General features: G+C 44.4%; 1 protein-coding gene across 2 annotated transcripts in view; it reads left to right on the forward strand.

Annotated features, from left to right (window-relative positions):
* ARHGAP32 (Rho GTPase activating protein 32) overlaps positions 1–13,308 on the forward strand; it is a 145,509-nt gene that overhangs the window by 78,614 nt on the left and 53,587 nt on the right. Inside the window, exons 10-11 of one of the 2 annotated variants that reach the window (XM_062508564.1) lie at positions 5,552–5,633; positions 11,549–11,599. In XM_062508564.1, the coding sequence (XP_062364548.1) occupies positions 5,552–5,633; positions 11,549–11,599 (133 nt within the window). The remainder of the gene's footprint in view (positions 1–5,551; positions 5,634–11,548; positions 11,600–13,308) is intronic. The other variant, XM_062508565.1, reaches the window with a different exon arrangement.

The following is a 13,308-nucleotide window of genomic DNA, read 5'->3' on the forward strand; positions in this document are numbered from 1 at the left end:
AAATGTGATGATGAGCAAACTGCCTGAAAAGGGGGTTTTCTGTGTCCCTGCACGGTCAGGCTCCTGACACAACAGATATGGGCAGCTGCTGAAATACAGCACCATATTCTGGTTTAACAGAAAATTGGGGGTGGAATAATCTTGTGTCCTTAATGACAAGTAGGAGTGGTCACAGTGTGATCAGGTGACAGCCACACACACCATGGAGATGCAGCTCTGTGTTCCCACAGCTCCGGGAGCTCTGTTTGCTCAAAGTCTTAACCTGTGTGTCGAGTTCAAGGCTCATGAGCTCTAAATGTACAGAAAATGTTCATTTCTTGATGGAATGAAGGCTTTTGATGATATAAACAGTGAGAATTCAGAGAAAGGGAATTTATCTCTGGTGTCGCTACACCACACCTAGAGATGAGTTACAGGCAGAAGTGTCCATGATGGATGCTCAAAAAGAGTGTGTAGGTGAAGAATGTTGTTACAGCAAGAGGTGTAGGGACAGATGAAGCTGTGCAGCCTCTAAAGCATTTGTTAGAGCAAACAGTTCTGTTCCTGTTTAGGAACATTGCAATGATAGCAATCTGTTGATCCAGTCATTTGAATTATTAAAATAAATCAACAGAGCCCCTCTTGCCAGATAGTTATGATTCTGAGCGCAGATAAAAGGAGGAGGTCCTGACACCAAATGTTTGTTTCTTGGGTTTTTGCTTCATGTTATGGAAGGAGCAGGGTTTTTTCAACCAACCCCAGCTTCCATTATAAATCATGTCTTGATAGTAGGAGAGCAAGAACTGGGAAAAAATGTTCTTGTTTCACTGAAAAGGGAAAAAAAAATTACTTCTTAACTTGAAGGAACTCCCCTGTTTTTGTGCATTTGAAGCAGCTGTGAGTTGTGTATACCCAGGCAGAAGTACCTTCACTCCTGCCTGTCCTGCATCCCTTGGGATAATGGGAGGGCTCTGGTGAGGAACTGGAGGCAGCTTTGCAGATGTGAGCCAAAAACCAGATCTGACCGGCTGCAAGCACCTGCAACTTGGATTCAGGGTGGAAGTCAGAGTTTTCCTGCCAGCCACAGCTGTCCTTGAGGGATGACTCACTGGGGTTGTATCCATCACACTTCCCTGGCACCCTGCCTGTGCTCTCTGTGTACCTGAGCTCAGGGCTGCATTGCAACACACCTAATCCTGTGTGAACAAAGCAACCCAGAAGGCTTCTTAGCATTTGCTCTGCTTAAAGTAAAATGATTTTTTCTCTTCCAATGCCCTCAGTGTGAGTCAGTGCTTTCTCTGTAAGATTGTTACCTAAATTACAGCCACCTCCACATTAACAGCCTTCAGCCCTCTTTGTTCTGTTCTGCTTTTGCTTCATGCTTTGTCTTTTCAATCAGTGGCTCTGTGTCAGGGAACTGAGTCACTGGGGACAGGTCCTTGTTTGATACACAACTGTCTTTGGTTGTCCTGAATTATTCTGATTTTTGGGAATAGTTTCCTGACGTGCAGAACTGCCCCACAACCTGCACTGCTGGAGAGGTAACAAAACCAGGGTGTGCAGCCGGGAGGGACTGGGCTGATTTTAATCAGGCTGTGATTACAGCAGCTTCAACTGGTTGTGAGACTGCAGGTCCCAGTTCCACAGAATCCCAGGGTGGTTTGGGTTGGGAGGAACCTTACATGCAGGCCCACTCCTCCTATGGGCAGGGACACCTTCCACTGTCCCAGGCTGCTCCAAGCCCTGTCCAACCTGGCCTTGGGCACTGCCAGGGATCCAGGGGCAGCCACAGCTGCTCTGGGCACCCTGTGCCAGAGCCTCAGAACCTGACAGGGAAGAAGTTAATCCCAATATCCAATCTAAATCCCATCTAGCCCTGCCCTCTGGCAGTGGGAAGCCATTCCCTGTGTCCTGGCACACCATCCCTTGTCCTAAGTCCCTCTCCAGCTCTCTGGTTTCCCAAAGTGCTGCTGGCACACCAGTCAGGAATGGATAATCAACAAGTACCATCCCACACCAACAATTTTTTGTGAATAAAAGAAATCAAAATAGTTTTGTGGCACAGGTGTTCAACTCTCTAACAGGAGCTCAGGATAAGAGGAGTAACAGTCCTGTTCCTCCTGTTAGTAATGCTCTAAAGTGGAAGAGCATTTCAGCAGGGGCTCCTTTGGGAATGAGGTGAGGGTGTCCTGCTCTCTGTGTAGTCACTTGGCAATGACTCAGTGAAAATTCTGCTCAGGAAGGCCAAACAGGCCATAAAAAGTTGCAGCTTCCCTGTCAGGTTTTGTTAGACTGTCATCAGATTTAAAAGGAAAAGAGAAAACTTCTTGACTAAAATTGAATCCACACTTTATGTCAAACCCAAAAAACCAATCCAAATGTCTCAGTGTTTCATTTGCCATTGACGTTGCTGGTACTTTCTAATTTGTTTGAGTTCCTTCCTCATAAACTGAAAATTATCATTGACTTTTCCCCTCTTGTGTCCTTCAGTTTTAGCAGCCACTGGCATAGAAGTGAAAAGGTAAAGCTGTAGTAGGTGTTGCAGAACAGTTCTCATGCACCAGCAGCCTGTACCTTCCTCTCTGCTGAAGGTCTGTAGTATAGTTAACCTTTAGATGACCTTCCATTTATCTAAATATATACTACCCTGGCTATTACTTTTCCTACGTTGCCAAATCCTTTAATCCTGGCTCAAGCTCTAATAGTGCCTTGCTACATCTGTTGAGATTAACTCTTGGACCAAACTCATTTATACAAAATCATGGAAAACTTCCCATGGGAGGAGAAGTAGCATCTTTTAAGTGGGTGGGAATGTGGTAGAAGTTGTGGGTTATAACCCTGACAAGGATTTCCTGGGCATCTTGCAAGAAAAGTTAGAATAAGTAAGTCTGAAAATGTAATTAATTTCTAGCAGTAAGTTCACATTAGGGAGCCAGCACAATTCTTTGCCCCTAAAAATCCATTGTAATTATTGGTGCAAACATGGCAAAAATGATACATGGACAGCAGGTAAAATGTTTGATTTGGGAAAGTCCTTGGATATCTGGAAGCAGTGGCATAACCATCCAGGGTATTTTATTTCTGAATTCCTGGTTACTACGTTGTACAGTGCATACAGAAACAGGAGAAATATTGTGTTAACAGTCAAAGGCAAGTGACTTTTGATTTCATGTCCAGTATTTGATTAAATGTTCGGCAGTGTGGGATCTGAGGTTTGGGCTTAGATCCAGATTTAGATAATTAATGGAAGTTGGGGTCCCAGGACTTAGAGTTTCTTTACACAATGTGGAGAATTACTGAAAATGGTAGAAACTTCATCACTCCAGATGTGGAGTTTCCCAGATGATGTCTGTGTGGTGGTCTGAGACTTTCCCTGGATCTGTGCACCCTTCCCAATTAAAAAATTTCCTCTTGTATCTCTCACATGGGAAATGTCCAGCAGAGACTCTCAGTGCTACAGTGAAGTGTTAAAGCTGGAGCTGTTCAGCTGGGGAAGAGAAGAGAAAGAGAGAAAGAGAAAGAGAAAGAGAAAGAGAAAGAGAAAGACAAAAAGAGAAAGAGAAAGAGAAAGAGAGAAAAAGAGAAAGATTGTGTGAAGACCTCAGAGCACCTTCCAGTGTCTGTAAAGGCTACAAAGGAAGGTGGAGAGGGACTTTGCATCAGGAGCTCATGTGACTGGACAAGGGGGAATGGTTCAATGTGGAAAAAAAGGGAAATTTAGGTTGGATATAAGGAGAAAATTCCTCCCTGTGAGAGTGATGAGGCCCTGGCACAGGGTGCCCAGAGCAGCTCTGGGTGCTTCTGGATCCTGGAAGTGTCCAAGGCCAGGTTGGACATTGGGGCTTGGAGCACTCTGGAACAGTGGAAGGTGTCCCTGCCCATGGCTGGGGGTGGAACTGGATGAACCTTAAGGTCCCTTCCAACCCAAGCCATCCTGGGATTCCATGATTTAAAACCATGAAGTGTATTTTGTTTAAACACCAGCACTTCAGTGTCCATGCCACTCAGTCTGTTCCTTGGCATCTCCCAGCAGAGCAGATCCCTGAGCCACGGGCTGCCAGAGGAAGGGCCTCTCTATGTGATGCTGCTGTTCATGCTCATTTTCTCATGTTAATTGACACATTTCTGTCTATAAATTGCACAGAAATCCCCACTGTGTTCTATAACACCAGGATACCATGTCCTTGCAGACCTGGTACACCCAGCTGAGGGAGTGACTGGTGCAGCCATACCTTGTGCTGGGTTTTGGGTGTGTTCTATGAGTCACTTGTGATGCCCAGTTCAGGGAACCCCAGCTCAAGCCTGAGTGATGCTGGCCCAGAGTGCTGCTTCTGCACGTTCTGCCCTGAGCTCTCAGAGTCCTAACAACAATGGTATTTCAAGTCTGTGGCATTGTGTAACGGGTGACAGCTTTGTCCTTGTGGTTGGGCAGAACATTGCCCTGCTGGATGTTGGAGGTATGGGAGGAAGAAGAAAGTGTGTGCTCTGATAACTGTTGTTTCCTTTGGGGAATTTGGAATAACTTTAGTCTGGACACCCTACATGACACTGCCACCAAACTGCTGGGAGGTTGGTGAGTGAAAATCAACTTGGAGTAGGAAAGAGATCAGTCTTTTTTCCATGGAAACAAAAGGGAATTGTATGAGATGAATTAATAGAGGAGGGACTGTCTGCCTGGCTTGGTGCTGACTGCCCTATGCTTCCAGAGGATTTCATGGATGTGCTGACATGACTGGCACAGCCCTGGCTCAGTTCTGCTCAGATGAGCTTGAGGCCCATCCTCTGGCTCTTTCCCTCATGTTCCTGTAGAGTTTAGCAAACTTGGTGCTTCCAGACGTCCCAGTCACAGGCTTGACATGGGACAGGGAATCCTGCCCTGCCCCAGGTGAGGAGTCAGGGAAGGTGGTGGTGCCTGTGTTACATCTCACAATGCAGGAGCTGTGCTGGGTGAGAAACACAGAGAAAAGGTGGCGAAAGATGGACCACAGATTAAAGTTACCCAAGGTCTGCTCTGGTCTGACTTTCACTGGGATGAAAGTAAGAATAAAGATGTTGGGAAATAAGAGAGAAGGTGGGGATGCAAGGAAATGCCAAACTCCTCTCTGGTCACAGCTTAGTCTGAATCTTCCAACAGGGAAAGGGACATAATTTCACTTCTTCCCAGGCACAGCAGCCCCTCTTGAGTGGCATGGGAATGTCTGCAGCACATCCTACTGCAAGAAAACTCTAGGATCCTTCCCATAACCTTTAACCCTTATGCTGGTTTAAGGGGACTCTCCAGCCTTTCTACCTTTGGGGGGCTGCAGGGAGAAATGCTGAGTTAAAGGTCAGTGCAGGGACACTGCAAATTAACCTTTAAAATTAATCACTCCAGGACCTTGCAGTGCCTTGGGCTCTCAGATTATTCTCTCTCAGGGTGCTGGCAGCAGAGCAGAACCTGCAGTTGTCAATGACTGCTGGTCATTTGATGCTGGATAATGTCAGGGAGCATCAGACAGAGCAAGTTGAGGGGAGATGTTGGTTGAACAGTTAATATCATAACACTCCATTTCCTCTTTCTGTTTTACTCCAGGTTGGATTCTTTCCCAGTGAATGCGTTGAACTCATCAACGACAAAGTCCCTCAGTCCGTGACCAATTCGGTGCCAAAACCAGGTGTGTAAATCAGCTTTTTTTGATGCAGTGAACTGGACTGGAGTTGTCTTTGTGTGTTCCATGTTTAATACCTCTTTCACACGTGTCATGAGCGTTGATCATTCCCTGCATATCGTCATGCCCCCCTCTGTGTGTCAGTCACCCACACATTGCCCCTCTCTGGGGAGTTCCCACTGTTGAATGTCTTTCACCTGCTCTACAGACTTGTATCAATGTCCACCTCCTGCTTGACTTGGAGGATTTATGCTTGTCAGAATTTCAAGTTACTTTGAGCAGTCTGTAATGAGAGCAACCATGATCCTAGTTCTGGGTGATCAAGGGAGTGTTGCATATCAGGATTTTTTATATAGAACATAGATGATCGGGAATGTATGTGCTGATCAGATGGAATAGATCACCTTGGTACTGGAAGGTTCTTTCTGCTTGAGGATAAATGCAGGAAGTTGGATGTAACAGGATGGGAATGCTGGTTGCTTGTGCTCTGGGTACATGGCTCCATCTGCTTCCTCCTGCCTTCTAGGCAGTTCTGTATTGTAGGAAAACAGGCAAATTAATCCAAAGTTCTGCTGAAGAAAGGAAAAGTAAAAAGAGAATGGGATTTTGGATCTTACTCTACTGTCAACCTTCCCATCCTTTCAGTGTGTTCTGGAAGTGATTGGCATTAGCTGTGCTGGCATAACTGAGATCTCTGTAATATATCTTTAGTATCGAGATGTTTGAATGTGCTATTCTTTCTTTAAATGTTAAGCAGCTGGGAAGTGGAGTTGGTATTGAACTGGTATGCTTCTCATCCCTCTTCTCTATTTTGATGATGTTCCTTATCTTGGCAGATTGCTGACTTAGTACTTTAAAACAAATAGATGTGATTCGAAAGCTTGACTTTTATGAAGGGAAATAACAGCATTTTATCAGCTCAGAGCTCTGGAGTTTGGTGGAAAGTCATGGGTAGAGATGAGCATTCCCTGGATCCAGGATCTGCCTGGGCACTGCTCTGTCAGCTAAAGCAGGAAAGGCATCTTTCAGCCTAAACACAAGCAAATGTTTATTGTTAAACATGACTCAGGCAGTTTGATGTGTGTCTTGGTTTGAAAGACAGGTGTTTGTTAAGAAAGGCAGGAGCCTTTCTTTGAAATGGACAGTGTAAGCTCCCTTCCTCCAAATTATTATAATTTTGAAATTAAGGAGCTCTCAGGCAAAGATATGGGAATAGGAGTAACAGTTCTTTACTAGGAAAAAATAAAATACAAGTACAGTAATACAAAAAAACCCCAAACCCAAGACACTGGCAGAGTCAGAATCCAAGCTGACACCCTGTCAGTCAGTCAGGGTGTTGGCAGCAGTCCCATTACATGGTGGCTGCAGTCCTCCTGCGGTGACAGATGTGGTTCTGTTGGAGCAGTGCTCCTGTAGAAGGTGCAGTTTTCCTCTGAAGGTCCAGTGATGATGTGAAAAGGTCTGATTTTCCTCTGGAATCCAGTGGAAAAAGGCTGCTCTGATGTTCCAAATCTCAGTTTTTATCTAGGTAGGGAATGCTTGGCTCCTCCCCCTGGGTGGAGCATCTCCCAATGGGATGATGGAATTTTATCAGTCCTGCAGTGGAACTCGATGGCCCATTAACAGGAGATATCTCGTGGAGGAAGGATGGGTTGTGAAAAGGATAAAGAACACTGCCTCACCTGGTTTTCAACAGATGGTGATAGAACACACACTGCTGGTTACATCTTGCTTTGCAAGCCAAGACAGTGCGCTGAGCTGCTGGGGAGCAGTGTCTCTGCCTTAGGAGGAGATAATGGAGCAGAATGGATGAACAGATTCTATTTGTTTTCAGTCACACTCTGGGGGGTGAATTTCCCTTTTCAGCCCTGGGAAATGTTTGGTATAAAGTTGGCACCACAAGCCCACATCCCATGAAAAGTAGTAAGTTGGAAGATATTGCCAAGTCACAAGGGTGTCCCCTGACCTTCCCTGATGGTGGTTCTGTGGGTACATTAAAAGGCTCCTCTAGGGGAGCTCTAATGAGCTTTGAGATGTACGGAATGGTGCAGCTGATTTTGTCATCCTACCCCTCCTCTGCATACAGAATTCCTGATGCCACTCCTTGGGTGCATTCTTTGTGCACCTTGGGAAGTGACAGCACTTGTGTGATGTGGGCAGGAGTCTAGAATTTCTTCCTCGGATGCTGCAAAAGTTGGTGGGAAAGGAGTCAGGGAGGAGGTTCCTGTAGTTAGGGAATGTTAGATGTGGTGCTGGAGGACTTCAGGAGCTCTCTTGCTGGATGAAAGTGCTGTGTGAGATAGGTGAGAGGAGGAAGGCAGGAAGGAGTTCCAGTTCCAGGTGTGCCAGCACAGCCCAGGGAGGTGGCACGGGGCAGGACAGAGGTGCTGGAGTAGCCTGGGTGCTGCCAAATGGGAAACTGGATCTTCCCAAGGGCACCCTGCAGAGCCATCTGGGAATGGCATTGCTGGGATAATGCACTTTCCTCGCCCATATTCTTGCATTTTGTGTTTTCCAATCCATGCCTTATGTACACAGGGTATTTCTCATGCACGTCAATACCCACATTTAATTACTATTCTCTGTGTACCTGTATTTAAAACATCAGTTTGGCTGTCCCCAAGGAACAGAGACTTTCCTAAAAGTCTCACTTGGAGCTCTTGTCCTCACTTGACATTAGAAAGGTATTTAATCTTGGATTACTGTGAAGTTTTAGATTTCGCCTTGATGAGCTGCACTTATCAACAGGCCAACTTTGATTTATTTAATCAAAATATGATTTGTGGCACATCCAGGACATTGTGTATGTGCAGAGTAAAGCTCTTTGCCACAAAAGAATTTCCAAACACAGAACTCCTCGTGCTGCTTAATTGTCCCTGGATCTGGCTGGGCTGAGGAGCCTAATGAAAAGCAGATGGAAAACAGGGAACTTCCTGCCCTGAGTTTCTATTATTATTTATAATTAGAGGGTTTGATGTGCACAAGGGATGGGGACAGCACTTTAATGAAGCCATAAAATATTGCAGTGGTCTCTAATGCAGGGCAGTGACTGCAGTTCCATGGTGATGAAATACAGGGAAGGGCAGAGGAGGGTTGGGATTGAGGGCAAATTCTGCTTTTGGAAACAAGGTTTTCATGGACTGTGGCAGGACGTGCTTTGTACTAGCAGCCATGGAGCCAGGGCCTGGGATAAGTGATAGAAAATGGGCCGTACAGAAAAATTGGCCTTTTTATTCACTTCTGAACAGTCAGAGTAATATGAAAGAGTATCGGTTTTGCCCCAAGTCACCTCTCCAATATGTTTGACAATAAAGTTTGGAGTCAGGAGAGGAAAGGTGCCTGTCTAAAGGTATTTTCCATCCTGTGTTGGACTAAGCCTGTGCCCTGGTTTTTTTTCATGTTCAGTCCTGTAAGAAAATGCCTTTTTTTTTTTTTTCCCAGCTGGGATGCAAATGCTTTCCTTACTGTTTCTGTTTATGTAAAAAACCCTGTGAAGATCTAGGAAGGTTCTGTGAGCTCATCAAATCCCACATTTCTTGAGCATTTTCCTTTTCTCTAGATTCTCCCAGTATTCTTAGTGGGATAGAATACTCTAATTATATTTTTTAGCCTAAAATATTTAGACTAAAATATTATATTGGATTGGTATCTGCTATTTCATAGTTAATATTACCAATTTAGCTGAATTTCAGTGCCAGAATACATGGAATCAGCTCATATTCATGAGGATTTTTAGAGATCCATAGAGACTGCATTTGAATTTCAGATATTCAGAGAGAAGTGAACCTTTTCAATATTCAGTGCTGCTCAGAAGGAAAAGTGTGAATAGCTGCTCTGGATTTTCCCTCTTCAGTGAACATTTGTGAATTGCCTGAACTTTGTGGCTTTGATGACTCTTCTCATCCCCCTCTGTCCATGTCTTTTTTTGGGAATAGTATGTTTATGTCGATGTGTGTTCATGTTGTCCCCACTCCTCAGTCTTAGGCAGTGTCTCAGCTCTCTCTTTCAGTCCCTTTCTTCATCAGAATTCTGCATATTTGTAGTTTAGCAGTATTTTAACCCACATCTCACACCTAACTCATACCTGCAGTTTGTTTTTGTCTTTTCCTAACAAGCAGCATCTTCCTGTGACCCAGTGTCACTGCAGTGGCCTTGGCAGGGTCATTTTGGGGAAGATTTTAGGTTTGGTGTTTGCTGGGAAGCAGCTGCTTTCAGTGGGAAAGCAGAATTAAGCTGCAGTTTGCAGGGGGACAATTAGAGCTGAAGAGAAGAAATGGGGGATTAGAAGGTAATACTTCACTTTTTTTCCCTCCCCCCAAAATAAGCATTTTTAAAGTCTAGGGGGTCATTCTCACCAAGAATGTATAACCCAGCAGCTCTGCCCAGCTTTATGGAGGAGTTTTCAGATTCCTGTCTCATCCATTTATTTTGAAATGTGAAGGTGCTCTTATGAGACATAGCATTCAAAGGTCCCCTGTCAGTATTACAAGCTGTTATGAATGACTGATTTTCATTTTAAAACATCAGTAACAGATGGATCTGGGTCAGCACACCTGATATAAATAATCCACTGAATTTCAGGAGGATTGAATATTTAGCTCTGGATCAGGCCAGAGGCTCTGCCCTGACCTCCTGCAGGTTGTGGTCAGGCTGGAGAAAGTAATTTTAACTGCAAAAATGCAAACTGAGGCACATTCACTGACCTGTTGTAATCACAACAAGGCCATACCTGGTTTGAAATAGGCTCTAATTTCTAATCCCTGGATAAAAAAAAGATTGTGGTCAATTTTTTATTTCAATAAAAATCAGAAAGTGCAAATAGAGCTTAAATTCTGAATGTGCCCAGGCTAAGCATCCATTTGACACCGATAAGAGCATCATGTCCTAATTAGTACTTTTGTAAAGAAAACAGGGGAAGTAAAAGTGTACATAAATTAGTACCAGTCTTGTTAATCTGAAGTAAACAAAGCAGTTGTTCAGTCTTCATGCCAGTGTCTCATTAAAGCTGAATTAAATGGAAATGTGCCAAGCCAAGGCAGGTCTCCATTTCCTGGGGGAAGCAGAGAGGGGATGAGCACCCAGAGCTGCCCAGCTCAAGCTGCTGATTACACAGGAACTGCTTCCAGCCCTGCCAGCCTCAGGACCAAAATCCTGAGGGAATGTGATCCCTTGGACACAGGGCTCAGGAGGAAAGGGCATCACTGGGAGTGTGGAGAGCCCCACTTCAGGAGAGTCCATGTCCATGGGAGGTGCTGCAGGGATCTCCCCAGGCTCTGAAAGCCAGCAGGACTCGGCCAGCAGAGATTCCAGCAGGTCCGGGCCAGCCTGCTCATGGAATTGTTAGGCTGGAAGAGTCCCACCACTCCCCAGCACTGCCACGATCACCTGAGACCATGTCCCCAGGTGCCACATCCACACATGTCCCAGACCCTTGCATCCAGAACACAAGCTGGGGCTGAGGCAGAGCTGGGCCTCCCTCCTCTGCAGTTCATGGTTTTCAAGAGGAGCACAGCAACAAAACACAGCTCTGAGACAATGACTCTGCTTTTTGCACAGGGTTAAGACTAAGAGAAACTTCTGCTTTAGCACCAGTGGAAATTAAGGAAAATTCAGTATATAACAAAATTAAATATATAAAAAACCCTGTGCTGTTTGGCAGGACAGAGATGTGCCTTGTGCTGAAAGGTCAAACATGCAAAGTGTTGGGGGATTTTTTGAACTGGGACACAAGATGGGAATTACTGGATCCTACTGAATTTCCCAAGTGTTTAGCAACAAATAACTTGAAGGATTGGGTGTGTTTTATTGTGCTATTCATAGCCCAGCTGAGCTTTGTGTGAAATGAGCCCATTTTCGGTGGGAGCATATTTTAACCAGCTGCTTTTTGTTTTTGTTTTGCTTTTTTCCTTTTTATTTCCCAGTCTCCCCTGCCCATGGAGCCCGTCCAGCGTCCTGGAGCTACTTCCCCCCTTGTATGTCTTCATTTATTCCTTTGTCTTCCTTTCATTCTCGCCTTGTTTCTCTGTCTCCTTTTTCTTTCCTTATTCTTCTGTACATGCAAGTCAGTAGCAGTGATGCCCTGAAGGATATTTAGGGGAAACCAAAACAAACCTTTGTTCTAAGGTGCTTTTTTAAAAGATATTTGGACATAAAATAATACAGCAGGAAAAGAACAAAGCTGGTTATAGCTCTTTCCTGGGGGTGATAGAATAATTTTGAATCCATAAAAAGATTGGAAAGATTCAAAAAAAGAAATTTAAGTGCCAGACAACCAAGTATGACTGTCAGTGTGAAAGAAAAAGAAGATAAGAATGGGTGATGGGAGGAATGAAACATAATTCTTGAAGTTTGTTAGAATGTGACAACCTTCAGAAGCCAAAATTCCTTTTTTTTTTTTTTTTTTATGGGGGAATGGTGTTTGCACCTAACATCTGACAATCCCAAAGTGAACTAATATGTGACTTGTTTATTCAGAGTCCTGCTTCACCTTCCCATGGTCGTTTTTAGATCCTGCTAGTGCTGGTTAAAACCTCAAGCAATAACCTAGTGTCAGTAAAACCTGGGATTGGTCATGTCAATTTACCATTTTTACAGCAAATGCCTCACTTGCACAAATCAGCTCCCCCTGGATTCCCTAAGTCAGTCTGAAAACTTGATATGCAAATCCTGTAAGGAGATAATTATAAAATATATACTGTTAATGTAAATATACACAGGTATGTCCTTTACCCACACAGCCACTGGTGTCCCTGTAGGGTGGGGAACAGGCAGTACTTCTCATTCCTGGTGTTCCCTCCAGGACAAGAAAACCTGCTCCTGGTGTGAAGATTTGGTTTCAGACCCCTCCAGGTAGAAAGAGTCCAGAGGGGGAGAACAGGGATGTATCATGTATATTTGTATTTGGGATATATCATGGATAGATCCACTGCACATATCCAAACCCACGGGAGCCAGGGAATACTGAAACTGGGATGGAGGCTTAAGAATGAGGGCAGAATTTATTGCTGTGACTGGCCACGTCCACTGATAAATTATCTGTCAGAAAATTTGGGAGGAATTAGAATAGTGAATCTTGTAAGATGCAGGGAGTTCCTTTTGGGCACACAAATATGGAGAAAAGATTTTTCTTAATGTTTTTCTATTTGTGTAGTCAAGTTCCTTGGATCCCTGAGCCCTTCAGAGATGCAATTCCTGCCAAAAGATCAGCAGCAGTTAAATACAGATAACACAGGGAGGCTTTAGCTTATCTATTTTTTTTTTTCAGGCAGGCTTTTTAATTATTTTTTTAACAAAAAAAACCAATAAAACAAAAAAAAAAGGAATGGCCACATTTCTGGTTATTTAATGCAAGTGGTCAGTGTTGAGTCCCCTTCCTCTCTCACCTGTGAGTAGGAAGATTCTGACAACAGAGCATCTCTAATATTTCTACTCAAAGCTATGAGGCTTATCAGTAGTACTGCTTGTTTTTCCTGTGAAGTTAATTCCTTGTGACAGCCCTGTCCCTTTGTGAGTCATGGAATTGGCAGAGATGACAAGCTTGGCTGTGGCTGCTCCAAGAGCACCACTGGAGAGCTGGGGAACCACATCCTCCCCTGGCTGAGCACTCCTGGGCTCTGGTTTATATGATTCCTGTGTCCCACAGATTATGGCTGCATGACTTCTGCTATAAGGAATTTAGAAA

The sequence above is a fragment of the Cinclus cinclus genome, chromosome 25, assembly GCF_963662255.1.
Source record: "Cinclus cinclus chromosome 25, bCinCin1.1, whole genome shotgun sequence".
Classification (NCBI taxonomy): Eukaryota; Metazoa; Chordata; class Aves; order Passeriformes; family Cinclidae; genus Cinclus; species Cinclus cinclus.